At 62.1% G+C, this 27,580-nt stretch overlaps 2 protein-coding genes across 9 annotated transcripts; both read left to right on the top strand.

Moving 5' to 3' along the window:
* The first annotated feature begins 27 nt into the window (after positions 1 to 27).
* On the top strand, positions 28 to 17,353 carry UBTF (upstream binding transcription factor). Of its 8 annotated transcripts, none has more exons than XM_063178988.1 (22): positions 28 to 117; positions 3,907 to 4,040; positions 6,951 to 7,126; positions 7,389 to 7,472; positions 8,045 to 8,200; positions 8,907 to 8,971; positions 9,498 to 9,618; positions 10,079 to 10,189; positions 10,472 to 10,605; positions 11,174 to 11,315; positions 11,607 to 11,648; positions 12,308 to 12,421; positions 12,538 to 12,693; positions 13,983 to 14,138; positions 14,340 to 14,450; positions 14,545 to 14,633; positions 14,796 to 14,985; positions 15,219 to 15,266; positions 15,508 to 15,576; positions 15,902 to 16,048; positions 16,358 to 16,477; positions 16,850 to 17,353. In XM_063178988.1, exons 2-22 carry the CDS (start codon positions 3,983 to 3,985, stop codon positions 16,961 to 16,963), a joined length of 2,403 nt encoding a protein of 800 aa, XP_063035058.1. In that variant the 5' UTR covers positions 28 to 117; positions 3,907 to 3,982; the 3' UTR covers positions 16,964 to 17,353. The 8 variants fall into 8 exon arrangements, with proteins under 8 accessions (XP_063035058.1, XP_063035057.1, XP_063035062.1 ...); XM_063178987.1 differs by lacking the exon at positions 28 to 117 and adding an exon at positions 615 to 700; XM_063178989.1 differs by lacking the exon at positions 28 to 117 and adding an exon at positions 1,014 to 1,141.
* A 2,994-nt stretch (positions 17,354 to 20,347) lies between these two features.
* ATXN7L3 (ataxin 7 like 3) lies at positions 20,348 to 27,442 on the top strand. The gene is made up of 13 exons (XM_063179039.1): positions 20,348 to 20,388; positions 21,852 to 21,958; positions 22,050 to 22,182; positions 22,543 to 22,714; positions 23,183 to 23,280; positions 23,485 to 23,507; positions 23,581 to 23,626; positions 23,936 to 23,967; positions 24,079 to 24,147; positions 24,397 to 24,440; positions 24,547 to 24,618; positions 25,023 to 25,156; positions 25,611 to 27,442. The coding sequence occupies exons 2-13, from the start codon at positions 21,908 to 21,910 to the stop codon at positions 25,760 to 25,762; spliced, it is 1,026 nt and encodes a 341-aa protein (XP_063035109.1). The 5' UTR covers positions 20,348 to 20,388; positions 21,852 to 21,907; the 3' UTR covers positions 25,763 to 27,442.
* The last annotated feature ends 138 nt before the right edge of the window (positions 27,443 to 27,580 follow it).

The following is a 27,580-nucleotide window of genomic DNA, read 5'->3' as shown; positions in this document are numbered from 1 at the left end:
TTCCCCTTCCCGCTTCCCCCCCCTTTATTTTTTTTTTTTCCTCATTTCTCTTTTTTCCCCCCTATTTTTTTATTTTTTTTTTCTTTATGCAAACGCCGGCCGAGGATTGTTGCACATGTAAGGAGATTTTTTTTTTTTTTTCTTCCTCCCTTCCCCCCCCCCACCCCACCCCCCCCCTCCTTTCCCTCCTCTTCTCCTTCCTCCTCCTCCTCCTCCTCTTTTTCTTCTCACCACAGTGTTGCAAAAGCAAAGAGCAATAAAAAACCCGGCGGAAAGCGGCGGCGGGGCGGCGGGGCTGGCGGGGAGATCCCGGCGGATCCCGGCGCGCTCAGCCCGGCTGATTGGAAGAGCGAACGCAGCGCCATGGAGGCGGGGGAAAGCGCGATCGTCTCTGCGGGGACTGGAGCGCGTCCACGCCCGGGGCCAGCGCTGCAGAGCTGGCCGCCGTTCAACCGCCGCTCCCCCGCCCCGGCCCCGCCGAGCGAGCCCCGAGCCCCCGCCGCCCCCCAAAGCGGCGGCCCCGCCGGTACGTGCCCGCGCCGGGGGAGCCGCCGCCGCCGTGCCCCGCCGCGCCGCGCCGTGCCCGCCGCCCGGGCTCGCCATTCGCCGCCGCGCCGCTCCGCCGGCGGGGCTGGAGGAGGCGCTTTGTTCCTCCCCGGGCTCCCGCTGCCGCCGCCGCCACCGCCGCGCTCCGGGCTCGGTAAGGCGCTCCGCCGCCGCTCCGACGGGAACGGGGAGGGGGTCGCGCCCACCAGAGCGATTTTTTTTTTTTTTAGAGAGAGAGAGAGAGATAGATAGATAAATATAAAAGAGAGAATATATATTTTTTTTTTTTTTTTTTTAGAAAGGCTGGTTTCGCGCAGGCCCCGCGGGCAGGAAGCCGCCGCCGCCACCGCCGGGGCTCGCCCGCCTCGCCCGCCCGCGGGGGGCACCGCGCTGGGGCTCGGGGCGGGGGGCAGCGCCCGGCTCGGCGGCCCCGGTGTGCCCCCCCCTTCTCTCCCTCCTTTTTCCCTTCCCTTCCCTCTCCTCCTCCTCGCTCCCTCCCTCCTTCCCGCTCGCCTTCCCTCCCTCCTCCCCGGTGCCGCAGCTGGATTTCGGGGGCAGGCTTCCAGCGCTGCCCGCTTGTTTTTCCCGAGCCCGGGTGAGTCCCGCGCCGCGGCGGGAGCTGGGCGCCGCGCTCCGCCGGTGCGTGCCGGGGCTCGGCCGACCCCCCCCGCGCTTCATCTCCCCTTATCCTCGCGCTATCCCCTCTTTATCCCTTTTTTCTCCTTATTTTCTTTTTATCTATTTTTTTTTCCCTCCTCTTTTTTTTTTTTTTTTTCCGCCTTTCACCCCCCTTCCCTTCCTTTCTTCCCTCCGGACCGGGAGCGGGGCTCCAGCCCCTCGCTGGGTGGGTGGGTGTTTGCGGGCTCGAGGAGGGGTCGCGGAGAGAAAAGAGGGGGGTAAGAAAGGGAGGAAAGGAAAGGAAAAACGAGGAAAGGAAAAGCGAGGAGGGGGCGGCGGTGGGGAAAAAAGAGAGGGGGGGAGGATCGGGTAGGAGCCGCTCCCCGGGGGTCGGTGCGGGGAGGTCGCGCTGCCCTCGCCCGGCTCGCTGCAGCTGCCCGGCCGCCCCCAGCCGGGCATCCCCGCCCCCCCTTCCCCCTCCTCCTCCTCCTCCTCCTTCTTCTCCTTCTCCTTCTTCTTCTTCTTCCCCCAGCGGCTCCGGCGGCGGGGTTGGGGCTGCGGCGGCTCGGTTAGAGCTCCCCCCCACACCCCCCCCCCCCTCCAACCTCCTCCCTCCTTCTTCCACCACCACCACCTCCTCCTCCTCCTCCTCCCCCTCAGCAGCCCGGAGAGGTGGGTTTGTCTCGGCTTTATAACCGCGGGTGGAGGGGAAGGAGCGGCGGGCGGAGGCGGGCGCAGCCCGGCCATTGTGTGCCGCGGCGGAGAGCGGCCGGTAACGATGGGGGGATGCGGGGGGGGATGCGGTGAGGGGGGGGATGAAGCAGCGCATCGCATCGCTCCGGGGGGCCGGGGGTGCGGAGAGGGGCCGGGGGAGCGCTCCGCGTTCCCCCGGCCCCTCTCCGTACCCCCGGCCCCCCGAACTCGCCTTCCATTGTCTGCCCGGGTGTTGTTGGAGGGAAAGAAAAAAAAAGGGGGGGGGGGGCTCAGCTCGCTGGCGCCCGGGTGGGAACCGGGGGCGGGGGAGGCGCCGCCGGGGCCGCCCGCGCTCGGTCCCACCCGGTTCCTGCTGCCTGCTGGAGGAGGAGACTGGAGCTGGCCGGCGGCGCAGGGCATGTGCGGGCTCCCCGCCTCCGCCCGCCGGCCCGGCCCCTTCCTCCCCCGCCTCCTCCTCCTCCTCCTCCTCCTCCTCCCCCCCTCCGGGCGCGGGATCCGGTCCCCCCCCCGGCTCCCCCGCGGGGGGATCCCGCACCCCCTCCCCGCGCGCCCCCCGGGGATCCCGGTGCGCGCGCACCGCCCCGCCCCGCCATGATCGCACGGATCCCTCCCCCTGTCGCGATCCCGCCTTTCGCGACACCCCCACGCGTCCCCCCCGTCCCCCCCCGGCTGCGATCCCCCGCTCGCAGCCCGGGGCGATCCCCGCGTTCACGCCGCCCGGGGGCCGGGCTTGATCCCACCCCGCGGCGATCCCTCGGCCGGCCCCGGGGGTGGTCCTAGGTCCGCCCCCCGCGGGGGTTGATCCAAGGCTGGAGCGGTTCCCCCCATCCCGTCAGGGCTCATCCCGCCCCGGGCGCTCCTCGGTCCCACGCTGGAGGGGTCTGCGCGCCCCTCACCCGCCCCAGGTGATCCCCCAGGCCGGATCTCCCTCTGGGGGTCCCGCATTCGGTCCCCCCGGGGCTGGCCCGGCCTCCGGGCCTGGCGGGGCCTGCGCCCCGCGGTGCTCCCGCATTCCCCTCCCGCAGCTCGTCTCCCCCGGGGCCGTCCCGGATGCTGCCGGGCTTTCTGCACTCTTGGGCCGTCGCCGGGTGCTCCTCCCTCAGGCCCAGGGCCCGGCTCTGCCCGAAGCCCCTGGACCCTCTCCCCAGGCCCCCCCCAAGCCTGGATGGCCCCGGGGTCCCCCAGGCCCAGCCCGTCCCCAGGCCTGGGCCTGCTCTGCCCCCCAGGCCTGCGGCCTGTCCCTCAGGGGATTCCCCTGAGGCCTCCTGCCCGCTCTGCCCTCCAGGGGCTCCCCCAATGGAATCCCCCGTGGGGAACCCCCCTGGCTACTGTCCTGCCACCCCCCCAACCAAGTTTTGGGGCCTCCCTCCCTAGGTTATCCTTCCCCATGGAGACATAAGATGCTTCCTAATGGGGACTGAAGGCATCCTTCCCCCTGTTGAGATACTTTTCTCCAGCTAGTTCTCCTCCCTTGGGAGACCCCTGAATCCCCCTGAGGTCCCCAAATGCCCCCCTCCACCCAGCTCCCTTGGATCTGGGGGACCCCTCTCTTCTCCAAGCATGTCCCCACCTCTGGGGAGGATTTTGCTGGATCTGTGGGCCTTCCTTTGAAACCCTCATTTTGCAGTGAGGGGAGTAAACCCCCTTACAGGAGATCCCTTGGAGCCCTTCATTCAGATTCTCTTGATCCCAGGCTTTTGGATCCCACCCACCTCAGGGAGCCACCTTGAACGTGTCTCCTCTGGGATTTATTGGGATCCCTCTCAGATCCTTTTCCCCACCTTGGGGACAAACCCCTGGACCCTTCTCCCCTGCCCACAGACCCCTTTTCTCCTCCCCTGCCCAACGTGGGAGTCACATCACCAGGAAGGATCCCCCATGCTGGAGCTCTCTCCAGGGGGATATTCCTGCACTCATTTATTGGGAATGGAGAAGATGGGTGGATCACGTTTCCCCCACTCCCCGTTAGGAGCTGGGGTCCCCCCACCACGGTGGGGATGCCTAGCAGGGTTCTCCCTTTCCTTGCAGAGCCGTGCGGGAGTGATTTCGGGAAGAGGGTGAGGAGGGAGCCGGCGGGACCGTGCTGGGCACAGGCAGGTGGAGGATGAACGGCGAAGCTGAGTGCCCTGCAGACCTGGAAATGACAGCTCCCAAAAACCAAGGTGAGCCCCCGGCTGCACCCCCCCCAGCATGTGCTCCCAAAGGAATGCTGCTGCCACGCTTAAAAATAATAATAATAATAATAAATAAACCTCAGAGCGGCCGTTTTCTCAGAGGGATGGCAGAGGAGGAGGGATGGAGAGGGAGGAGCGATGGAGGATCCGTGATCCCGGCTGCCAGCAGGGTGAGGTGGGGGGGACTCTGCCTCTCCGAGTTCTGATCCCCCCCGGGGAACACACACACACACACACACACACACACGTGTACGAGCACACGGATTCACGCTCCAGTGCTCCAGCAGCCCCTTGGCACTGGGATGCTCCTGGGGGGGGATTGGGAAGGGGGGGCTGGCACAGAGGTGCTGCCCTCCCTGCTCACATCTGGGCTGCATTAAAAGCTGAGCCGTTACCTTGGGCCTCCGGCTTCCAGACCCCAGCATGACATCAGAGCCTCAGCTTTTATTGGAAAAGGGGCAGGAAAACAAGGGAAACAAGAGAGATGTTTGTTTAGGGCGGCTCGCAGGGCTCTGCCACTCCACCCCTTAAAAACCCCCCGGCTCCCCCAAACCTGTGGAGCGCCGTCCATCCCCTCACACCTGCCGGGTCCCCCCGTTTTCCTCTGTCCCTGCTGCAGTCGGGGTTGTTGCCTCGAGCGAACCCGGCCGAGCACGTGTCCTTCTCCGGGACTTGAGATGGATTTAATTACACCGGGGCAGCTTTCCTAATATAGGCCCGGCCGGTGCCAGGAGAGCCGGGATAAATCGGTCCCAGGGCACAGACAGCCCCATTCATCCTGCTGGGTGAGCACTGCAATGCCAGCGTTCCTCAGCATGCCCCAGATTGAGGGATGGGGATGGAGGGCTGAGTGTGGGGGTCCTGTTGTCCTCACCGTGCTGCCAGCGAGGATTTTAGGATGTTTCCGCTGGTTTGAATGTTTTCCTTTGGGACGTGGTTGCTCCGGCTGTGTGCCAGTGGAGGGTTCACACAGGGCCAAAGGTCTCCGGGTGTTTCTGTATTTGAGGGGGAAACTGAGGCACTGGGCTTGGTGGGGGTGGGTTTAGGGGGGTGTCTCATCCCCTTCTCCATCCCCTCTGGAATTTTGTGGCTGTGCTGCTTTTGGTAATTCCTCCTGATTTCTGCAAGTAAAGTTGGCACCAGCTTCCCAGCCCTGTTCTGCCTCATTGGTCCTTGCCTGGGAGGCTTGGAAAGTGGACGGGAAAAACAGGAAGACAGAATTTGGGGCTGTGTTCTCCCTCCCTCAGCTCTGATCTCCCCCAGCTCTGTGGGGAATGGGAGTTTCCCCATCTCTTTTGCCTCCTCATGTTGTTTTGGGTTGAAGCCATGAGCATGGGGACACACCCCAAGCCACCAGGCTTTCCAGGGGGGCTTTTTCTGTCTTCTCCCTCCTTATTAATCCCTAATGAGGTCACTCAAGGGACCAGCTGGATCCCAAACTGTTCCTGCCTTGACCCCCAACCAGGCAGGTCCAGGAGGGGACGTGGGATGAGGGGGTCATGTCCTGGCTTTGCTCCCTTCTCCAGGTGCCATATGTCCTTTAACATCCCTTGCTTGGATTTGGGAATCCAGGGGAATTGTCCTTCCCCAGACCCCTGCAAGGGCAGGAGGTGGAGGTGTTTTTCCTCATGTTGGGTTTTGAGTGGAAGGAGAGCTGCAGCTGGAGAAATCAGTGCAGCTGGATATTTCTGGGAGCTTGCTTTCATTCCTGGAGATGGAGGCAGAGATGCTCCACTCAGATCCATGACAAGCCACCCTGTCCCCATCTCTGGGGGGCTCCATGTCCCTAAACACCTCGGCCTTCACCTGGCAGAGGTGTGAGGCAGGGAATGCCGTGCTGTGCTGCGGGAACCCTGGTGCCCATCCCGGGCTGAGGCAGCCGGGGCTGTGTGGGCGGGTGGCTCCGGGCTCTGCTCCGCCTCCAGCCCATCCCCAGGGAATTTTCCTTCCGCTCCCAGGCCCTGCTGCATTCCCCAGGGCCACCCATGTTTGCAGAGCGCCCTGGGCTGTGCTCCCCTGCTGGCCTGGAAGCTCGGGGCAGGGAGGAATTCCCCTGGCAAGGAAGCAGCCCCAAGGTTGGGGCAGGATGAGGTGTTCAGGGCTGGGATATCCTGCCTGCTGCCTGTCCCAGCACGGTGCTGCTGCCTGTCCTGGCCTCCAGGCTGCTCCAGGCTCTCGGGCTTTGCCACGTGCCCATCCCACCATTCCAGCAGCGTGTTCCTATGGGAGCTGGGGATGCTCCTCCCAGCAGTTTGGGGGATGTTGGGGTGACATGAACATCGCCCTGCACTGTCAGAGACCCCTCTGTGAGACAGGAGGGCTGTGCTGGGCTCTGCCCACCCCCACTTTGTGATCTGGGAGCTTTGACCTTGGCAGAGGTCACGGTGGAGCTGGGCCCAGGTGATCACAAAGCTGTCTGAGGTGCAGGAAAAGCAATGCTGAGGTTTTCCACTTTCTCTGGACACATCCACTTAGAAAGTGGGTTTCTCTGACTCCTGCTTGGCTGGAGAGCTCATTGCTCCCATGTCACTCTGCAGGGCTATGAAATAGCCCTCTGCTCCCGTGCAGCAGAGCCATCCCTTATCTGATGCTTCTCTGGGATGAGCGAGTCTCTCTGGTTTGCGCCGAGTGGAATTTCTAGCTTTGCCCAGATTGTTTTGGCCCGTAGAGAGTCGCTCGAGGGTGATGGAAACAGCCACGTCCCTTTGATCTTTAATCTCCAGAGGCAGCATGTGGAGATTACGTGTCCTGGCGTGCGGTCCGGAGCGGCACGCCGGGAGCTGTAGTCCCTGGGAAGGGAAGGGAAGGGAAGGGAAGGGAAGGGAAGGGAAGGGAAGGGAAGGGAAGGGAAGGGAAAAGGCTTCCTGCCCCTGCCTGATCCTGTTTCTCACTGCTCAGACCGCTGGTCACAGGAGGACATGCTAACCCTCCTGGAGTGCATGAAGAATAACCTGCCCTCCAACGACGGGAGCAAGTTCAAAACCACCGAGTCCCACCTGGACTGGGAAAAAGTGGCTTTCAAGGACTTCTCAGGGGAGATGTGCAAGATGAAGTGGATGGAGATCTCTAATGAGGTAATTGACACCTCGTGGGGCTTCATGGGGGCATTGTGGCAGGGTCTGAGCGTCCTACTGACATTCCCTAGGCTGTTGGAATTGTCCAAATTGAGTGCCCAGAGCCCTCGGCCCTTGGTGCTGGCACCATCCTGTGACCCCCTCAGAGGGGCTGGGATCAGTCATTTTTGGGGTGGCGTCACGAAACCCAGTGGCCTTTCTGCTATGCTGGGGATCTGCCCTGCCCCCTATTCAACCCTTTGTCTCTTCATTTCCTGCCCAGGTGAGGAAATTCCGGACCCTCACAGAGCTCATTATGGATGCTGAAGAGCACGTGAAGAATCCTTACAAAGGCAAAAAGCTCAAGGTATTGGGCAGGAATTTGTCTCAGTCCCTAAAGGGTGACCCCACACTTCCCCAGGATGTGGTCCTGTTGTCCCTTTGGCACCTCAGATCCACGTGGCTCCACAGTGGGAGCCCCTGCAGGCACCTCAGTGCCCCTAATCCCAGTGTCCGGCTGCCCAAGGCTCTGGAGGCCGTGCCTCTGGGCCTGGGCCAACTCCTGGGTACATTTAATATGGCTGGCTGTACTGCTGGCAGCCTGCATCCAAGTTTAGCTCCAGAGGGGCCGGGAGCTGCTGTCCTATTCCTGGCCTGCCGGGTCCATCCCTGGGAGCTGGGTGCCATCCCCTCCTCCTGCCCCAGTGTCCCCTCTTGCTCTGTGCTGGCAGCTCTGGATGGCTGGAGGCTGCTCCCAAGGCTCCCAGCCATGGGATGCTGTAGTTCCTTGGGGAGCCCTCGTTTCCAGCAGTTTCCCCCTCCTCGCCTGCTGTGCCTGGATGGAGGCAGCCCCCAGGTCTGGGGAGCCATGGGTTAGGCTGTGTCCCAGTGGTGCTGCCAGCTCCATGCTCAGTGTCCTCCACTCTGCTGTCTCCCCAGAAACACCCCGACTTCCCCAAGAAGCCCCTGACTCCCTATTTCCGCTTCTTCATGGAGAAGCGAGCCAAATACGCCAAGCTTCACCCCGAAATGAGCAACCTGGATCTCACCAAGATCCTGTCCAAAAAATACAAGGAGCTTCCCGAGAAGAAAAAGGTATGGGGGAGGTGAGGGAGGGGTCAGCAAGCCCCTTCCCACCATGGGCCTGTCTGTGCTGGGCTCTGCTCAGCTCTTCCAGTAAAACCAGCAGAGCCCAAGCTCTGCCTGGCCAGGGCTGCATTAGCAGCTCTCGATGGGAGAAGCCAGGTGTTCCTTTAGTCCTGTCAGACCTGTAAGACTTCCTTGGCTTTTCCTGTCCTGGTTCCCAGGATCCCTGGGGTGGAGGCCGGTTGGGTCTGTCCGTTGGTCCGTCTCTTCCTGACGGACCTGGATGGTGGCTTTGCCACTGGGTGGGTCTGTGTTTAAAGGGGTTAAGGCACACGCCCCACTGTGCCACCCTGTCCGGGTGAGGGACACAGGGACAGGCTCTGGGAGAGGCTGGGAGCAGAGATCTGCCCACCTGGAGATGCCAGAGCCCGGGCAGGGCTTTGGGGTGCCCATCTTTAACTCTGCGGTGTCCAAGAAAAGTCCAGGGCACAAGGTCCTGCTGTGCCCTTTTGCCAGGGCTGCTGGGGTACACAGAGAGGGGAGATGCCAGCTGCTGAGTCTTGGGCAGGCTGGAAACTCTCTGCAGGACCATTCCATGGGCTGGAGAGCCTCTTGGAGTGGTGGGATGCCCAACCAGGTGGATGGGGATGGATCTTCCTGCCTGTTCCTGGTGCTGACGTCCCTCTCCACCTCTGTGGTGGCTTTGTGTCCCCAGATGAAATATATCCAGGACTTCCAGCGAGAGAAGCAGGAGTTTGAGAGGAACTTGGCGAGGTTCAGGTGAGCAGGCAGCCCCACTCCCCATATTTCCCCAGGCCCCTTCAGGCAGATCCAGATTACCCTCCTGTGCATAGATCATAGAGCCCACTGATGGGCTTTTGGCTTGAAGAGAAGGGGGAATTCAGCAAAGAGAGAGCAAGGAAAAGGTGTCTGAGAGCAGCCCTCCAGCTGGGAGACTAGATGAGGGACCAGCCCTGTTCTGGGGGTCAGGGGACAGCCCTGATAAAAGCTGAAGTGCCCCCCCAGTCACTCCAGACCTTCCCTTTCGACGTGATTGTTGTGATCCAGGTGGATCCTTGGCATTCCCAATGACCTGCTGCTGCTCAGGGTTGCAACTGAGCTGTAGGCAATGCTCCCCAAGGAGCGACGAACTTAAATCTGTCCCAAAACCCTCCTGCTCTTTTTGGGGACCCCCCCAGCACCTGAGCCCATGGAGGCTCTGCCCTGCAGTGAGGTTTAGGGGTGCTCTCCTTGCCACTGCCACCTCCCTGACGCTCTCCCTTCCCCTCCTGCCCTCCTGCTGAAGGGAAGACCACCCGGATCTCATCCAGAACGCCAAGAAATCCGACGTCCCCGAGAAGCCCAAGACCCCCCAGCAGCTGTGGTACAACCACGAGAAGAAGATCTACTTGAAAGTGCGTCCAGATGTGAGTACGGTGGGTGGGAGTGAGTGCGAGTGTGAGTGCTTGGGGGGTCCTGGACCCCGCTGCTGGGGCAGGAGGGGGAAGGGAGAGAAGCATTTCAGGGGGTCGGGATGGAGGACACCGCTAGCAGCTCCCGGAGCCTGGACCCAGGTAAGGAGGGGCTCTGCACACCTGGAAGAGGCTCAGGGATCCAGCCCCCACTTTTTGCCAGGAAGGGGTGACCACAGCCTGAGTCAGGGCAGGAAAAGGAAAGGATTCCAGCACAGACATCCACCTCTGGCCATGCCCCCCACTCCCACACAGCCCCACGGCTCCCAGCCACCCCATGCCGGGTGCTGTCAGGCCCCAGCAGGCCACGCCATTTTTTTTTGCCATTTTTCTGCCATTTTTTTCATATTTTTTCATCCCTCTTTTTTTTTTGGATTTTACCCCTCTGCCCTCACCTCTGGCTTTGGGTTTTCAGGCCACCACGAAGGAGGTGAAAGAGTCGCTGGGCAAGCAGTGGTCTCAACTCTCGGATAAAAAGAGGCTGAAATGGATTCATAAGGCCCTGGAACAGCGGAAGGAGTACGAGGTAGGGAGCAGCCTCACCCGGTCCCCTCCACACTGGTCCCAACATTCACTCTGAGCCTCTCTGCATCCCAGCCCTGCAAGGCCTCTCCCGATAGCCAGCGTGGGGATCAGGCAGGTCCTGGCAGGTCCCTAGTGAGTGTGAGCCCTGCCTCTCCAGCCGTGTGTGAGGCAGGCAGCAGCATCCCAGGGCACAGGATCAGGGCAATGGTTGGCTTCTCTCTCCTCCTCCTCCGGGCCCAGCAGCGGGGGTGGCAGCCCCTCTGACGGCTCTCCGTTCCCACAGGAGATCATGCGGGATTACATCCAGAAGCACCCGGAGCTGAACATCAGCGAGGAGGGAATCACCCGCTCCACCCTCACCAAGGCCGAGAGGCAGCTCAAGGACAAGTTCGACGGACGACCCACAAAACCTCCCCCGTGAGTCCTGTCCCTGCTGGAGCCACGGCCTGTGGGGTGCTGGTTCTTGCCAGGGAGGAAACTGGGCTTGGGGAGCCCAGATAACTTCTGGGGTCGCAGACACAGAGGGGTTACATGGGGTTTGTAGGACACATTTCTCATGGACAAGCCTGGGAACAGGCTGCCCAGGGCAGTGGTGGAGTGACCATCCCTGGAAGGGTTCAAAAAGTGTGGATGTGGCACTTGAGGACATGGTTTAGTGGTGGCCTTGGCGGTGTTAGTTCATGGTTGGACTAATGATCTTAGAGGGCTTTTCCAGACTTAAAGATGACATGATTCTGTGGTGATCCCTTTAAACCAGTTCTTAAATATACATCAAATACACATTTTGGGGAGCATCTGAGTGAGGTTTACAATGATACTCTGGCTTTTAGGGGGTAATCCAGCACCCAGCTGCCCTAAAACACAGGCACTTCACTTCCTTGCCTGGTGCAGCCTAGCTGGGGGGTTTTGGAAACTCCTTTTGGACCAAGCCAGCTGCACAGGGGCAAGTTTTCCCTAACACTGGGTCCCCCTGTGGGTTTTTCAGGAATAGCTACTCCCTGTACTGTGCAGAGCTGATGGCCAACATGAAAGACGTGCCCAGCACGGAGCGGATGGTGCTGTGCAGCCAGCAGTGGAAGCTGCTCTCCCAGAAGGAAAAGGACGCCTACCACAAAAAGTGTGACCAGGTGAGTGATGGACAGGTAGGGGAAGAGGCAGGTTGGAACCAATGCAGAGTCTGGGCTACAAATATCCCTGGAAACACCCTCACCTTTGCTCAGTCCCTGTGCTGGTCTGCATCACCAATTCTCCCTGAGGTCCTCGGTCACCTCCCTTGATCCTGTCTCCTGTGTGGGACTAACAGATGGTCCAGGTGGAGGGTGCTGTTGCCAAGAGATGGGGCTGGGTCAGGGGCTGCAAGGGGCAGGCATATGAAGTAAGGGATCTCTGTGTAACCACACATCTCCATCTTCTTCCAGAAAAAGAAAGATTACGAGATTGAGCTGCTCCGCTTCCTGGAGGTGAGTGATGAGGGGGTGCTCAGCCATCAGGTGCTGGAGATGAGAATGGGGAAATTAAATGGGGAGCTGCCCTCTCTGCTCCCCCAAAACATGTCTGGCCCAGCTGTGAGTGCTGTGCAGGTGGTTGCACATAGCCTTGACCTTCTGTCTGTCCTAACGCCTGACTCAGCGTCTTCCAGTTGGGCCCTGGGAGGTGAGGGTGGGCCCCCAGCTGGGGTGAGCAGAGGGCTGGAGCTGCAGGGGAGGCTGTTCAGTGGCTGTGGCTGTGCAGCCTCTCACTTCCTTCCCTCGTGGGCGGGGGAGCTGCACCGAGGCCACCCCAGCGTGGTCCCCGTCCCCGGGCGGATGTGACGCGGCCCCGGCTGCGGCTGCAGGGCCACGAGGTGGAAAACCCAGGGGTGTGCCCGGACCCAGGCACCTGCCCACCTGCTTTCACTGAGAAATAGGGGAGAGGGACACCGCCCAGATAGGGGGTGACAGCACAGGAACCCCAGTCTGTACATGTGCAGTTCCAGATGCTGGTCCTGCCTGGGACGGGATGTGGATCAGGACACCCAAGTGCATGAATTCCCCTTCCCCAGAGTCCCTATTCCCCCGTTGCCTCAAGGCCTCATTAGCACTGGGCTGTCTAACGAGTTCTCTCCTCCTGTGCCACCCAGAGCCTGCCCGAGGAGGAGCAGCAACGGGTGCTGGGCGAGGAGAAGATGCTGGGCAGCAACCGGAAAGGGGCGACGAGTCCTGCATCCAAAAAATCCTCACCAGAGACCGGCAAGGTGGGGGCAGCACCTGCCAGAGCCTTGGGGTGGGGTTGTGCATCTCAAGGGGCTTTGAGGGGGGCTGTGGTCCCTGCACGGGCTCCAGCCCCTCACAGCCCCGTGTGCCCCCTCAGGCCAGCTCAGAGAAGCCCAAGAGGCCCATCTCAGCCATGTTCATCTTCTCGGAGGAGAGGCGGAAGCAGCTGCAGGAGGAGCGGCCGGAGCTGTCAGAGAGCGAGCTGACCCGGCTCCTGGCCCGCATGTGGAACGACCTCTCCGAGAAGAAGAAGGTGGGTACCATCCTTGTATTCATTCCTCCTCCATCTCCATCACCATCCCTGTATTCCTCCTCCATCTCCATCACCATCCCTGTATTCTTTCTCCATCTCCATCACCATCCCTGTATTCCTCCTCCATCTCCATCACCATCCCTGTATTCCTTCTTCCTTCTCCATCTCCATCACCATCCCTGTATTCCTTCTCCATCACCATCCCTGTATTCCTCCTCCATCACCATCCCTGTGTTCCTCCTCCATCTCCATCACCATCCCTTTATTCCTCCTCCATCTCCATCACCATCCCTTTATTCCTCCTCCATCTCCATCACCATCCCTGTGTTCCTCCTCCATCTCCATCACCATCCCTGTGTTCCTCCTCCATCTCCATCACCATCCCTGTATTCCTTCTTCCTTCTCCATCTCCATCACCATCCCTGTATTCCTTCTCCATCACCATCCCTGTATTCCTCCTCCATCACCATCCCTGTATTCCTCCTCCATCTCCATCACCATCCCTGTGTTCCTCCTCCATCTCCATCACCATCCCTGTGTTCCTCCTCCATCTCCATCACCATCCCTGTGTTCCTCCTCCATCACCATCCCTTTATTCCTCCTCCATCTCCATCACCATCCCTGTATTCCTCCTCCATCTCCATCACCATCCCTGTGTTCCTCCTCCATCTCCATCTCCATCCCTTTATTCCTCCTCCATCTCCATCACCATCCCTGTGTTCCTCCTCCATCACCATCCCTGTGTTCCTCCTCCATCTCCATCTCCATCCCTGTATTCTTTCTCCATCTCCATCACCATCCCTGTGTTCCTCCTCCATCTCCATCTCCATCCCTGTATTCCTCCTCCATCTCCACTGCTCCTGTGGGCATCCCGAGCAGTGCAGGGGGTGCTCCTGTCCTTGTCCTGCACCAAGGGGCACAAACATTCCCTGGAGCATCACGGTGACCTGTCACACACGTGCCAATGTTGGCATTGGCTGTGCCTCCCCCTCTCATCATCTGGGGGGGTCAAAACCCACCAGATAAAGAAACCTCAGAGGACCCATCAGGCTTTGGTGGTTTTCCTGATGGGGGGAGTCCTGGTATGGGGTTGGAGCTGTCAGTGGGGACAGTGCTGGGGGAGCTCCGTGTCCCCCTGTGCTGGGGGCTGTGTCCCTGCCATGTCCCCCTGTGCTGGGGGCTGTGTCCCTGCCATGTCCCCCTGTGCTGGGGGCTGTGTCCCTGCCATGCCCCCTCATGCTGGGGGCTGTGTCCCTGCCATGCCCCCTCACCCTGTGCCCCCTGCCCAGGCCAAGTACAAGGCACGGGAGGCGGCGCTGAAGGCGCAGTCAGAGAAGAAGCACGGCTCAGATAAGGAGGAGCGTGGGAAGCTGCCCGAGTCTCCCAAAACTGCTGAGGAGATCTGGCAACAGAGCGTCATCGGGGACTACCTGGCTCGTTTCAAGGTGAGGAGAGGGCTGGGAAAGGGGCTGGAGGTGGGATCATCACTCCCACCAGCAGGATTTCCCAGGGATTTCTCTCTGGCTCTCACACCTGGGTTTGGGCTGGGAGCTGTGGGGAGAATGGGGGTCCCAGAGGGAGCAGCACCCCAATGTCCCAGAGGTTTTTGGGTGCACCTGATGCATCGTGGTGGTTCTGTCCCACAGAACGACCGGGGCAAAGCGCTGAAGGCCATGGAGGCCACTTGGAACAACATGGAGAAGAAGGAGAAGCTGATGTGGATCAAGAAGGCAGCGGAGGATCAGAAGCGATACGAGGTGAGTCTCTCTCTGCCCATCCTGCCTCTCACCGTGTCCCTTAGCCAGCACTGCCCCTCTCCCTAACCCTCTCTTTCTCTCTCCTGTGGCTCAGAGGGAGCTGAGCGAGATGCGGGCCCCTCCGTGCTCCACCAACTCCACCAAGAAAATGAAATTCCAGGGAGAGCCGAAGAAACCCCCAATGTGAGTACCTGGGTGTGAAAAACTGGGTTTGGCTGTGCAGAGGGGAAGGACTTGGAGGGAGAGGGACGGTGGGTTGGACCCTGGTGTGGCTGGATGGGGTTTATGGGCACCTGGCTATCTGTGCCCCCTGTCCCAGCCCGGTCCCTGCGCTCTCCCGTGCAGGAACGGTTACCAGAAGTTCTCCCAGGAGCTCCTGTCCAACGGGGAGCTGAACCACCTCCCGCTGAAGGAGCGCATGGTGGAGATCGGCAGCCGCTGGCAGCGCATCTCCCAGGGCCAGAAGGACCACTACAAAAAACTGGCAGAGGAGCAGCAGAAACAGTACAAGGTGCACCTCGACATCTGGCTCAAGGTGGGTGCTGGATCCTGATTCCTGGTGGGAGACTGGTGTCCCTTGGTTTTGGGGATGATGTTTGGCACGGTCTCTGTTCCCACCCCTCCTCCAGCAACCAGCGTCTCCAGACCATTTTTTGACATTTTGTAACTTTAAAGGATAAAAGTTATATACATGGGGAGGCTGTGCCCTGTGCTAAAGCCCTTCTGTTCCGTGCCCTCCCATCCCTGACTGTGTCCCTGTCCCCACAGAGCCTCTCGCCCCAGGAGCGGGCTGCGTACAAGGAACACATTTCCAACGTGAGTATCCGTGTGGCACTGCTGTGCTGGGATGCCAGGAGTTTGGGAATGGGATGGAGTTACTGGGGGCTTGGGACTGGGCAGGATCAGTCCTGGGGGAGGTTGGGATGTGCCACACTCCAGAGAGCCCCCTCCAGTGGGGATTTGTCCCCATGGCATCTCACAGTGAGATTTTCTCTGGGCTGGACACTGGGAAGGAGCTGAACCTGAGCCCTAAAAAGCTTTTTTTTTGTTCCTACAGAAACGCAAGAGCATAGGGAAGATTCGGGGTCCCAACCCCAAGATGAAGCCAACGATGCAGTCCAAGTCGGTGAGTCACAGCACCCATCCCTCCCTGGGGAGCGTGTTTGAGGCATCCTTTGTGCTTCCAGCTGCCTGCCCTGTCCTTGAGACCATAAACTTTCCCCAAATCCCTGCTCAGAACCCATCCAGGTTGGGGTTTGACCCTGGTACCTGCTCAGGGACCCTTTTTCAGTATAAATGGGGAAAGGCTCCCAGCAAGGCGTGGGGTTGGGAATCCTGACCTGCTCAATGGCCGGAGGAACCCAAAGGGGCATTGTCAGGGGTGATGGGGTGGGAGCTGCACCCATGGGTGTGGAGGTCTGGGAACTCACCAAGCCCCTCCTGACCTGCAGGAGTCAGAGGACGATGACGAGGAGGAAGAGGAGGAGGAGGATGACGATGAAGATGAGGATGACGATGATGACAACGGCGACTCGTCAGAGGAAGGCGGCGACTCCTCGGAGTCCAGCAGCGAGGAGGAGAGCGAGGACGGGGACGAGGTGAGGCCGTGGCACGGGGAGGGCACCGGGCCCCCCTCACCTTCTCCCTGGGCTGGGGGCTCAGATAGATCCATGGCCGAGGAGCCCCCCGGGCAGCAGGGGGACGTGGGGAGAGGATGGGGAGCAGGATCCCCCCGGAGCTGCCGGGGAGGGCACGAGGAGGAGCAGCCGCGGGGCGCAGTCAGGAGCAGCCTCGGGCCCCAGAGGTGTGTGCGGGGGGGTGTGCAGAGCCCCCGGTGAGCAGAGAACAATCTCCTGTCTTTTTCCTGCTGGAGATACTGAGTCTGGTCTCGGCTCCGTTTGCGCCAGTGTGAATGCCGAGTAAGTCACCAGAGTCAAAGCTTTACACCGGTGCAACTGAAATCAGCCTATGCTGGATGGCGCTGGGGGCAGAAACCGTGTCCGTGCCTTGTGCTCGCCACCGCACAGGTGAGGTGTTTCCACCCCCTCGCTGGTCTCAGCTCTCGCCTCTTCCTTCCCTGGCTTTAGAGGGGGGAAACTGAGGCCCGAGGCGGGTGGGGCAGCCTCCCTGGGATCGTGTAGCGAGGCAGCGGCAGAGGTGAGGGCAGGACCCCGCGCGCTGCTCCGGCACGTCCCCCCCGAGCTGAGCCCTCGCTAAACTCACTCCTGGCTCCTGCCCGTGTCCTTCCTCCTCCTCCTCCTCCTCCCCCAGACCCCCGGGGACAGCGATGGGAGGGTAGGGGTCACACCCTCGCTCTGTGGGGTGAGCAGGAGACAAGGAGGTGATGATGACTAATCCTGCCCTGACCTCCCCCTGCTCTCTGCCACCCCCCCTCCCAGAACGACGACGATGATGAGGATGAGGATGATGAGGATGAGGACGACAACGACTCAGAGGGCAGCAGCAGTTCCTCCTCCTCCTCGGGGGACTCCTCCGACTCCGACTCCAACTGATCGGCCAAGCTCTTTGTAACGTCGTTTGGTTTCTCGGTTTCGGCCCCAAATCCCCCCTGCAGCCCCTCAAAATCCTTCCTCCTCTTCCTCGTGCCCCCCAGCGCGGGGAGCGGGGGCCGGGGGGACCCCTCCACCGAGCTCACACTACGGAGGGGGATCAGGGGCTGCTTCCCCGAGGCTGGGGGGCCAGGAGAGAGCCCCCCACCGCTGCCCCCCGCTTTACTCCCGAGGGGAAGCGATTTTTTTTTTTGGAATTTAATTCTTTCCAGGGGGGCGTCTCTCCATCCCTACCCCCGTCACCCCCTCGCTACCAGCTCTGGACTTTCTAGAAAGAGAAGAAAAACACACAGGAAAGAAAAAAAAAAAAAAACAAACAAAAAACAAAACAAACCGACAACACCCCCCCCACACCTTTTTTTTAATTAAAAAAACCCAGAAATGGGAAGAAAAATCCCCTGGCGGCGCAGCCCCTCCGGCAGCGGGCGCGGAGCACGAGCCGAGGGGCTCAGGACTCAGCCGATGGGACAATGCCTCCTCGCAGCCCCCCCCGCCCTCTGCGCACCCCCAGCATCCTGGGGGGCTCCTCCCCACCCCCCAAAAAACCTTGTACAGTCTGGAAGCTGCCCCGGGAGCTGCCCGGGACCTCCACATCCACGGCACTTGGGAGCGCCGGCCAGGGACGGGGACAGGGACAGGGACAGGACAGGGACGGTGACCCGCGTGTCCCCGGGGGGGTGGGGGGGTGTGGGTGCGTGTGCGAGCGTGTGAGTGTGTGGGGGGGGCACCGAGCGTGTGCGGGGGGGGCACCGGGGCCGCCCCCACCCGGGGCCGGCGGCTCAGCGTGACCAAGGGGGGGCGCGGGGTCCCCCCCGCTCTGTTGTCGGTGGTTGTTGTGCCGTTGTATTTTTTTTTTTTTTTTTTTTTTTGTCGTCGTTTTTGGTTTTTTTTTTTTTTCCTTTTTATAAAACGAGAAAGATCCATCTTTTATTTTTCATTTCCCCCTTTTTCCCCTTTTTTTCCTCCTGCCCCACCTCCCCATTTCCTCCCTGTCTCTGGTGAAGCTGCTCCTCTCCCTTCCTTCCAAATCCTGGGGGGGGGGACCAGAGCTCCCCTTGCCCCATTAACCCCATTAATGCCAGTCCATGTCCCCCCCCCCGGGCCATGCTGTAAATTTTGGTGTGGTTTGGGTTTATTTTGGGGGGTCAATGCCCCCTCCTGGGTAGGGGATGGGGCCGCGGGGACCGGGGTGGGTGCATGGGGGGCCTGGCAGGGCCCCCCCTTTTTTTAAGCAGACACGAGCACCAGCAATCCCACGGCACCTCCCTGCAGGGTTCTGTCCCCACCTCGTGCCACCCCCCAAAAACCCACCCAGTGTCATTGGGGACCCCCCCCCCCCCAGACCCCCACTCTAATTGGGGGGGCTCAGGATTTGTTCCTTCTCCCCCCACCCCATCCTGTCCCTGGAGAGGAGCTGGGCTGGGGGACAGGATTTGGGGAGCCCCAGAGAAGGGGATGGGGGTTCTGGGGGGGTTTCTCTCTAGGGCTGTAATTTAGCCATTTTTCTCTTCTCCCAAAGCTGTGGGGGCAGCAGGGGGGGCCATGCTGCAGATTTTGGGTTTTGAGGGGTCCCTGCCCCCCCAGCTCTGTAACGCCCCCCCAGGTTTGCTGCTCTCAGCACCCCAAATCCAGCCCCCCACAAAGACATTGGGGACCCCCTCAGTGCTGAGGGGAAGGTGGGGGCAGCACCCCCTGGCCTTGCCTCGCTTTGGGCTGACAAAACACCATTTTGGGCAAACTGCCCCCAAACGTGGGGCAAGGGGGTGACGCCGGGTGCCCCCGCACGGACAATCCCCCCGAGTCCCCCCAGGACCGGGGCCCCCGAGAGAACCCAGATGGTGTCCCCCCCCTCCCCAGTGTCCATCTGTCCATCCCTCTGCTTCCCCCTCCCACTCACCCCAATCCATTTGGGATTTTCCTTTCATTTTCATCCCAATTTTTAATCGCCGCCCCTCCCAAAATCCCCTAAGGGGAACCCCCGCCCCCCCAATCCCTTTTTTTCTGCTGAATGTACCCAGCACTGTCGTGTTTTAGTGGATGTGTTTTTAGTACAAAAAAAAAGACAAAAAAAAAAAATTAAACCCCACCTTTTTTTTCCCCCCTCCCCACCTTTTTTTCTGTTAAAAAAAAAAAAAGGTAAAAAAAATGAAATAATAAAAAAGAAAAATTCTTACAGCGCCGACAATTTGGGAGGGGGGGGGAAAGACGTTTGCGCTGCAAGAGAATTCCTGAGTGCATTTTGGCACTACCACAAAATCCCGGGATCCTTTAGATGGAAGTTCTTGTGAATTACGTTAAAAAAAAAAAGGCAAAAAAACACCAAAAAAAAAAAAAAAGATAAAAAAAAATCATCTTTTTTTTCTAATATTTAAAGAGTGTTTTTGTAGGTTTAAAAAAAAGACAAAAAAAAAAGGAAAAAAAAAAAGAAAAATAATAATAATCCCGACTTGGAATTTGTACGGCTGAGCGGGACGCAGGGGTCGCGTACCCGGTTTCCCGGTTTGCTTGGGGTTTTGGTTCTTTTTGTTTTGTTTTGTTTATTTTTTGAGTTTTTTGGGGTTTTTTGTTTTTCCTTTTTTTTTTCTCTTTTTTTTTCTTTTTTTTTTTTGTATAATAAAGTGAAAAATAATGTTTCTGTTCTCATGTCATTACTATAAAAAAATAAAACTTTAGGAAAAAAAAAAAAACCGGACAAGCCTGAGGAGTGTTTTTCCTCCTTCCTATGGGATCTCCTTTGGGGGTCCGTTGTGGGAGGGCTCATTTTTGGGGGTTCTGTGGCGCTGGGGGTTTGCAGGGTGGGATCTGGAGGCATCCGTGGAGCTGGAATGTCACTGGGAGCTCGCAGTGGGGGATGTAGGGGTGAGGCTCGGTGTATCTGGGGGTTCCGGGGGGATTCGGGGGGTCCGGGGGGATTCGGGGGGTGCGGGAGGAGCTCCAGGCCCCGCCCCTCCAAGCCCCGCCCACAACAGCACCGCCCATTCTGGCTCCGCCCCCATCGCCCCGCCCCGCCCCTCCCCCGTGACTCTGACGAGGCCCCGCGCGGCGGCGGCGGCTCCGGCCCCTCCCATTGGCCGCGGCCCCTGACGGCGCCTCCCCATTGGCCGGCGGCGGCGGGGCGGGGCCGGACCGTGCGCGCGCCGGGCGCGCCGCCCCGCCCCTCCCTCACCCCCCTCACCCCCCTGGGCCGCCGCCGCCGCCGCCGGGCGGAGGCACCGCCAGGCCCGGCCCGGCCGCTCCGTCCGCTCGGCACGGCCCCGCACCGGCCCCGCACCGGCCCCGACCATGGCGAGTCGCCGCCGGGCCCCGCGCCGGAGCGGCGGGGGCCGCTGAGCCGGCCCCGCCCCGGCCCCGGCGGACCCTCCGCGCCGGTGAGTGACCGCCCGAGCCGTCCCTCCCGGCCCGGAGCTCCCGCCCTCGGCGCCCTGCCTGCCCGCCCGTGGGGCCCCGCCGCGCCGGAGAGCGGCCTGCTGACCCCGCCCCGGGGCGCCCCGGGACCCCGCGAGCCGCCCGGGATCAGCCCCGGGGCCGCCCCGCCGGTGCCCTCCCAGCCCCCGTCCCGGAGGCCCCGAGACCTTCCCGGGATCCTGAGCCTCCCCTTCCCGTTCCCCCTCCCTCGCTCTCTACCTGAGGGCCCCCAAGGCCCTCTCCGCCCCCCCAGGCCTGTGGGGAACCCCTGAGATCCCCTTCTCCTCCCTTTCCTGCCCCCCCCGATTCCTGAGAGTCCCCACAACCCTCACTGGCCCCCCAGCCCTATGTGAGACCCCCCCGGCCCTCAGATCTCCCTTCCTCCCTCATTTTCCTGTTTTTCCATCCACTCCCGAGAGCTCTGGGGCCCTCCCTTGTCTCCCCCAGACCGGTGAGAGACCCCCCGAGCCGCCCCTAACTCACCTTTCCTGTCTGTGCCCCCCACCCTCCTCTCCTGAGAGCTCCCAGCAGCAGCCCTGGACCCCCAGGCCCTGAGACCCCTCATTCCCTACCCCCCACCCTGATCCTGAGAGCCCCTGGGACCCTCCCTGGCCCCCCCAGCCCTATGGGAGACCCCCTGAGCCCCCCCTTCTCCCCATCCCTTTTCTGCCTCAGCTTGGGGGGTGCACTGGGGACTGAGCCCATTCCAGCCCGTTTCCTCTTTCTGTTGTGGAAGGAAGAAATCCGTGGATCAACGGGATTGGGGTGTGTAGGGGGGTGTGGAGACCCCTCTTGAGTGCCCCCCACCCCAGTGGCTGGGCAGAGTCCCCCCAGCTCCCCCAGTGACAATCAGGGGTTCCACTGCTCAGCCCCGATGGGTGCCGGGGGTGTCTGACCATGACTTTGGGGTCTTTAGACTCCCATTGTTGGGGAGAGAGGCCAGGCCCCATTTTGGGGGGGCACACAGTGCTCCCCTCCCTGCCCTGTGCCCCCTCCATCTGCTGCAAGGGAGGGTGATGCAGCAAAACCCACTGGTCGGGGACAGTTTGGGGACACCCCGAGTCCCCTGTGCTCGCTCACCTGCAGCCCTGAGACAATGGGGGGTGAGGTGGGGCTCCTGGGGGGTTTGACACCTCTCTGAAGGCCAGGCACGTCCAGGCTGGCCTGAGGGGTGGGGGGACAGTGGGGGACATCCCACCCATGTCAGCCAGTGTCCCCCACTAACCTGGGGGGGTTCCATGCCAGGCTGGGGAGGGTCCTGCCCAGCTGGGAGACCCCCAAGATCCCCCTACTTCACTCCTGGAGGGTTTAACCCCAGGACTGGGGACATCCCAGGCTGTGCAGTGGGGTTCTGGCTGGGAAGGGATGGGGAGGGGTCTGCAGGTGAGGGTGGAGGTGCCAGTGAGACCCCCCCCCGTGCCCCCAGCCCCCCGTGTCCCGTGCTATGAGCGTTCGGCGTGACTTCTCCGCAAGCAGCTGCAAATGAAAATGGAGGATATGTCTTTGTCTGGCCTGGATAACAGCAAACTGGAGGTGAGCTGTCCTGTCTGGGGGGTCTGCCTGTCCCCTGGGGTGTCCGTGTGTCCCCCCCCCCCATCCCTAACAGCCCCCCCTGGGCCCCCAGGCCATCGCACACGAGATCTACACGGAGCTGGTGGAGGATGCCTGCCTGGGGCTGTGCTTCGAGGTGCACCGGGCTGTCAAGTGCGGCTACTTCTTCCTGGATGACACGGACCCCGACAGCATGAAGGACTTTGGTGAGCCCCCCGAGTTCCCCAGGGCTCAGGGTGACACTGGTGACAGGGACACAGCCAGGCCCCTGCTCTCTGAGGGGATTGGTGCTCCCCACACACAGGGATTTGGGTTTGAGGGCCGCTGATCGGCATTAAACACACAAATGTCCCCCCAACAGCGACCAGAGGGGTAAATGGGGGGGCACTGAACCCCAAAATGTGGTGCTGGGGCGCTGGGGGGCACAGCTGGGCTGTGGGTGGGAGGTGGCAGAGACCCCCTGCTTTCAGCCCCGCTGAGGCTGTGGGGAGGGTCTGGCAGCCCCAGGGACCCCCCCAGAGCAGATGTGGGGTGTCAGGGCAGGGCCTGAGCGTGTCCCCCCGCAGAGATCGTGGACCAGCCGGGCGTGGACATCTTCGGGCAGGTGTACAACCAGTGGAAGAACAAGGAGTGCGTGTGCCCCAACTGCAGCCGCAGCATCGCCGCCTCGCGCTTCGCCCCGCACCTGGAGAAGTGCCTGGGCATGGGCCGCAACAGCAGCCGCATCGCCAACCGCAGGTGGGGCTGCAGCTCCGGGGAAACCGAGGCACCGGCGCCTGCCCGGGGGGGGCTCACCCTGGGGGTGCTGTGGGTTCCAGCTCTGGGGAGCCTGGCATGGGAATTTGGCCGAGTCTGGGTCGCCCTGGTCTTCGCATTCCATCCTGAGGGTGTCCAGTTTGGTTCACCATGGAGCTCTTCTTGTCTTGTTCCTCCCTGGCCCTGGAGCTCCTCTTGTTCCTCCCTGCCAGTTTATCCCTCCTGGGAAAAGGAGCTGGGAACCCCTGGGTCCTGTGTGTCCCCCCTGGGTCCTGTGTCCCCCTGAGTCCTGTGTCCCTGCCTCGGTGGGTGGCAGCTGGGGACTCCTGTCTGGATCCCTGGCTGCAGGGGAGGATGGGAGGGTACCAGGGGACATGGGATGGATGCTGAGGTTCCGTGGATGACGTGGGGCAGACCCCAGCCACGATCTCCCTCCCCTCCCCGCTCCAGGATCGCGAGCAGCAACAACCTGAACAAGTCCGAGAGTGACCAGGAGGACAACGATGACATCAATGACAATGACTGGTCCTATGGCTCTGAGAAGAAAGGTGGGGAGGGGTCTCTGGTGCCCTGAGGGGTGGGGGACACGTCCTGCCTGTCCCATATCCCCTGAACCCCGGTCCTGGGCGGGTGTGTCGGGAGAGAGCAGCCGTGGGTGGTGGTCCCAGCCCCGGGGAGGCAGCAGTGGCTCTGGGCTTGGGGATGCAGGCCCTGGAAAAGGTCAAACCTTTCCTTTCTCTCTCTCCCCATAGCAAAGAAGAGGAAGTCGGATAAGGTGAGGGGTGCAGGGAAGGGTGGGGGGCGCGGGGAGGACACAGGACACCCCCAACACCCCCCTCTCGTTGCAGAACCCCAACTCGCCCCGCAGGTCCAAGTCCCTGAAACACAAAAATGGTGAGAGGGCGGGGCTTAAAATGGGGCGGAGCTCACCGATTTGGGGCGGGGCTAAAATGAGGAGGGGCTCAAACCTATGGGGCGGGGCTCACACCTTTGGGGCGGGGCTAAAATGGGGAGGGGCTCACACCTTTGGGGCGGGGCTTGCATGGGCTGGGCACGTGTAGGAGTGGGGTATTTGGGGGTGGGTGGGGCAGCTGCTGTGGGTGGGGCTTGTGGGGGGGGTGGAGCTCTCCCTGGCTGTGGGAGGGGACCCTGGGGGTCCCAGGCTGGGGGCAGGACCCCCCCCTCACCTTTCCTCTCTCCCAGGTGAGATTGGCGGGAACCCCGACCCCTTCAAGGTGAGCCTGGGGTGGGGGGAGATGGCTGCCAGTCCCTGCTCTGCCTCCCCAGGGGCTGAATTGCCCCCCAGGAGGGTCCCCCCAGGCCTGAGCCTGCTCTCTGCCCCCCAGTACAGCAACTCAGCTGGCATCAACTACGAGACGCTGGGCCCCGAGGAGCTGCGGACGCTGCTCACCACGGTGAGGGGATGGGACAGGGGCAGGGGCAGGGGGGCTCCACAGGGGATGGGACCCCAGGGGTCTCTCCCAGCTGGGCTCCATCCCACTGGGGCTGGTTTCCAGGCTGGGAATGGGGACCTGCAGCAGGTGCTGATTGTGGGGTGGTGGCTGCTTTGTCTGGGCCTCAGCGCTGGGAGGCTGTGGTGGTGCAGCACAGCCCTGGGGTCACTCACCTGTCCCCCCAAACTCACCTGTCCCTTCCCTCCCCAGCAATGCGGGGTCATCTCCGAACACACCAAGAAGATGTGCACCAGGTGAGGGTGGCCCTGCTCACTCTGGGGGGCTTCCCCAGGGTCCCCAACATTCCCAGCTCCCACGGGAGGGGGGAAGGCCCAGCTCAGCGCCGTGTCTCACCCCCAGGTCCCTGCGGTGTCCCCAGCACACGGATGAGCAGCGCAGGGCAGTCCGGGTTTACCTCCTCGGGCCCTCCGCGTAAGTGGCTGCACAGGGGTCCCCAAGGTCTGGGGTCACCGTGCAACAGGGACTGGGGGCTGCACGGGGTGCTCAGGTGGGGCTGGGGACAGGGACAGCCCTGGGGGGGCCTGCAGGGCATGGGGGCCCAGGGCTGGGCTTGGGATCTGCAGCCCAGCAGGGTGGGGAGGGCAGGGCTGAGCCCCTGGGGAATGCCATCCTCCTGGCATTGGGAGGGCTCTGTCCCCACCTGCCCTGTGTCACACCTGTGCCCAGGTCCCTGCCCCTGGGCATCCCCTTGGCATTGGGAGGGCTCTGTCCCCACGTGCCCTGTGTCACACCTGTGCCCAGGTCCCTGCCCCTGGGCATCCCCCTGGCATTGGGGGGCTCTGTCCCCACCTGCCCTGTGTCACACCTGTGCCCAGGTCCCTGCCCGAGGCCGAGGGCAGCGTGGAGAACGACAGCTTCGAGGTGGCCGAGAGCCAGGCCCTGATGAGCCGCCTGCAGTGGGACGGCTCCTCCGACATCTCCCCCTCCGACTCGGCCTCTTCCAAAGCCAGTGAGTGTTCAGGGGCTGGGGGGCACATCCTGGGGCACAGACCCCTCTGAGGGGCAAATCCTGGGGCACAGACCCCTCTGAGGGGCAAATCCTGGGGCACAGACCCCTCTGAGCAGCACATGCTGGGGCACAGACCCCTCTGAGGGGCAAACTCTGGGGCACAGACCCCTCTGAGGGGCAAACTCTGGGGCTCAGACCCCTCTGAGCGGCACATCCTGGGCCACAGACCCCTCTGAGGTGGCAAACCCAGCCGTTCTGGCACGTCCCCAGTACAAGAGGAGTTGAACAGACCATGGCTCCAAAGCCTGGAGCACCTTGTCCCCCACTTGGGAGGGGCAGGAACATTTTGGGGTACATTTTCTTGGGTGTTGACCAGAGCTGGGTATCACCCACTCCGTTTTAGGGCTCATCTCCTCCCTGACACCCCCGTTTGTTCCCTTCCTCCCCTCCCCAGGTACAAACAACTCCGAGTCCCGCAAGACCAAGAAGAAGAAGCCGCACCTGGGGCTGGTGAGCGGCGCCCCAGGGCTCGGCTCCAGCAAGAAGAAGAAGCCCAAGCCCCCCGCCCCCCACACCCCCAGCATCTACGACGACATCAACAACTGAGCCCCGCCGAGCTGGGGAGGGGCAGGACGGACAGAGGGACGGACAGGGGCCAGGACAGCCCCCAGGCACCCCCCGGGCCGGACACAGCGTGGGTACCGGGGCACAGAGGACTCAGCTGTCGCTGGAGTGGGGCTGGATTTGGGGAGCCCCCGTTAGTGCCCCCCTTTCCTCCCCCCTGCCCCGGTGCCTCTATTTATTCTGTGACAGTTTTTGTACCTGGGGCTCCTGTTGGGGGTCACCCTCAGACGTGGGGGTACAGCCCCCCGTTCCCTCCCTCCCAGCACCCCCAAAGCCAGCTGTGCCCCCCACAGCACCCACTCCTCACTCACACCCCAGTGGGGTGGGGGGCACCTGGACACTCTGGGCCTGGGTTGGGGGGTGGTGAGTGCCCCCTGCCCTGGGGTTTTGGGGGGAGCCCCCGCCCTGGGCTGGCACTCGCCGGTCGGGCTGGCTCAGGAAGGGGGGTCACACTCAGAGGACAAGGGAGCGCCCCGTCACCCCAGATCTGTTCAGCTGTGCCTGCCTTTGGCTGTTGGGGGTCCCGAGGGCCTGGCAGTGCCCACGCAGGGGGTCACAGGGGGGCTGCATGCTGCATCCTTCATGTTTGGGGCTGTTCAGGGGTGGGTCTGGGGGCGGGGGGAGCTGCTGGGACCATCCCTGTGCCAAACCGTTTGGGGAGGGGGCACCCCAACCTGCCAGAGCGGAGCTGGGAATGGAGCAGAACTGGGGGGGAAGCCCAGCCCAGCTTCAGTGCAGAGCCCCCCACTCGTGGTGTCCCCAGGGCAGCTCTGCGTGCCCTCCACGCCTGCCTGGGGACCTGCTGCTGCACTCGGGGGGTCGCTGGGGACCCCCACAGCTCTGGCAGGTGTTTGGGGGGCCGGGACCAGCGCCCCGCTGTGCGGGCCGGGGGGGGACAGGTCCCTCTGGCTGGATCCAGCTCACCCCTGCCCTGGGATCCCCTCCCTGCAGCTTTGCCCGTGCCAGGGGCTGTGCTGGGGACAGGCTTGGCTCCATCCCCTCTGCTGTCCCCCCCGTGGCTGTCTGACCCCCGTCTGGCCGTGTGTCCCCAGCGTGGGGCTCTGTCTGTCCCCCCAGCCCGGTGCCCTGGCCCGTCCTCTCGCTGGGATCACACATTATGGTGCTCTGACTCTGGATTCACTATTTGTTTTCAAACTGCTGCTAAAGGCTGGGCTGGGGGGTTGGGGGGGTCCTGCAGAGCCCTGGGCGCCTCAGAACGCTGCAGCCCCCCCTGCATGGGGGACCCCCGTGTGCTCCCTCCTGCTGCAGCTTTGGGGCCGGGCCGCTCTGGCCACCGGGGCATGCCAAGCTGGCCTTTGTGTGCCCCGGGGCCCGGGCACGGCGCTGTGGGCACCCAAAAACACGGGGAACCACCCCAAACTGCCTGGGGGGGGGGGCACGGTGAGCTGGGGCTGTGGGGGGAGGCAGCCTGCGCCCCTTCCCCTGCAGGAGGGGCGCTGCAGTTTGGGGTCCAAGGGGTGCAGTGGGGTTTGGGGGGCTCAGGTTGTGCCCTGTGACCCCCCCAGGTCGGTGTCCTCACCCCCCCCCCGGTGTTTCTGCGTGTCCCCCCCCCCGCAGGGGAACTGAGCCCTTGTGAGGTCTGTGTGTCCCGTGAGTGGGTTGTGGCTGCCCCTGTAAATAAAACTGCATCTTGACTTGGTATCCCTGGCATTAATTACAGCTCCTTAATTAAGCAGGGCCTTTACCCCTCCCATCCACCTCCTTTACCCCACCCCATCCCATCTCCCCTCCCCACTCCCGTTCACCACGGGTGGGGCCGGGTTTGTTTTTATGCCCCCC

This window comes from Melospiza melodia, chromosome 30, assembly GCF_035770615.1.
Source record: "Melospiza melodia melodia isolate bMelMel2 chromosome 30, bMelMel2.pri, whole genome shotgun sequence".
In the NCBI taxonomy this organism is placed as follows: domain Eukaryota; kingdom Metazoa; phylum Chordata; class Aves; order Passeriformes; family Passerellidae; genus Melospiza; species Melospiza melodia.
Note: the sequence above shows the minus strand (reverse complement) of the source record. Positions and strands in the feature narration are given on the sequence as shown.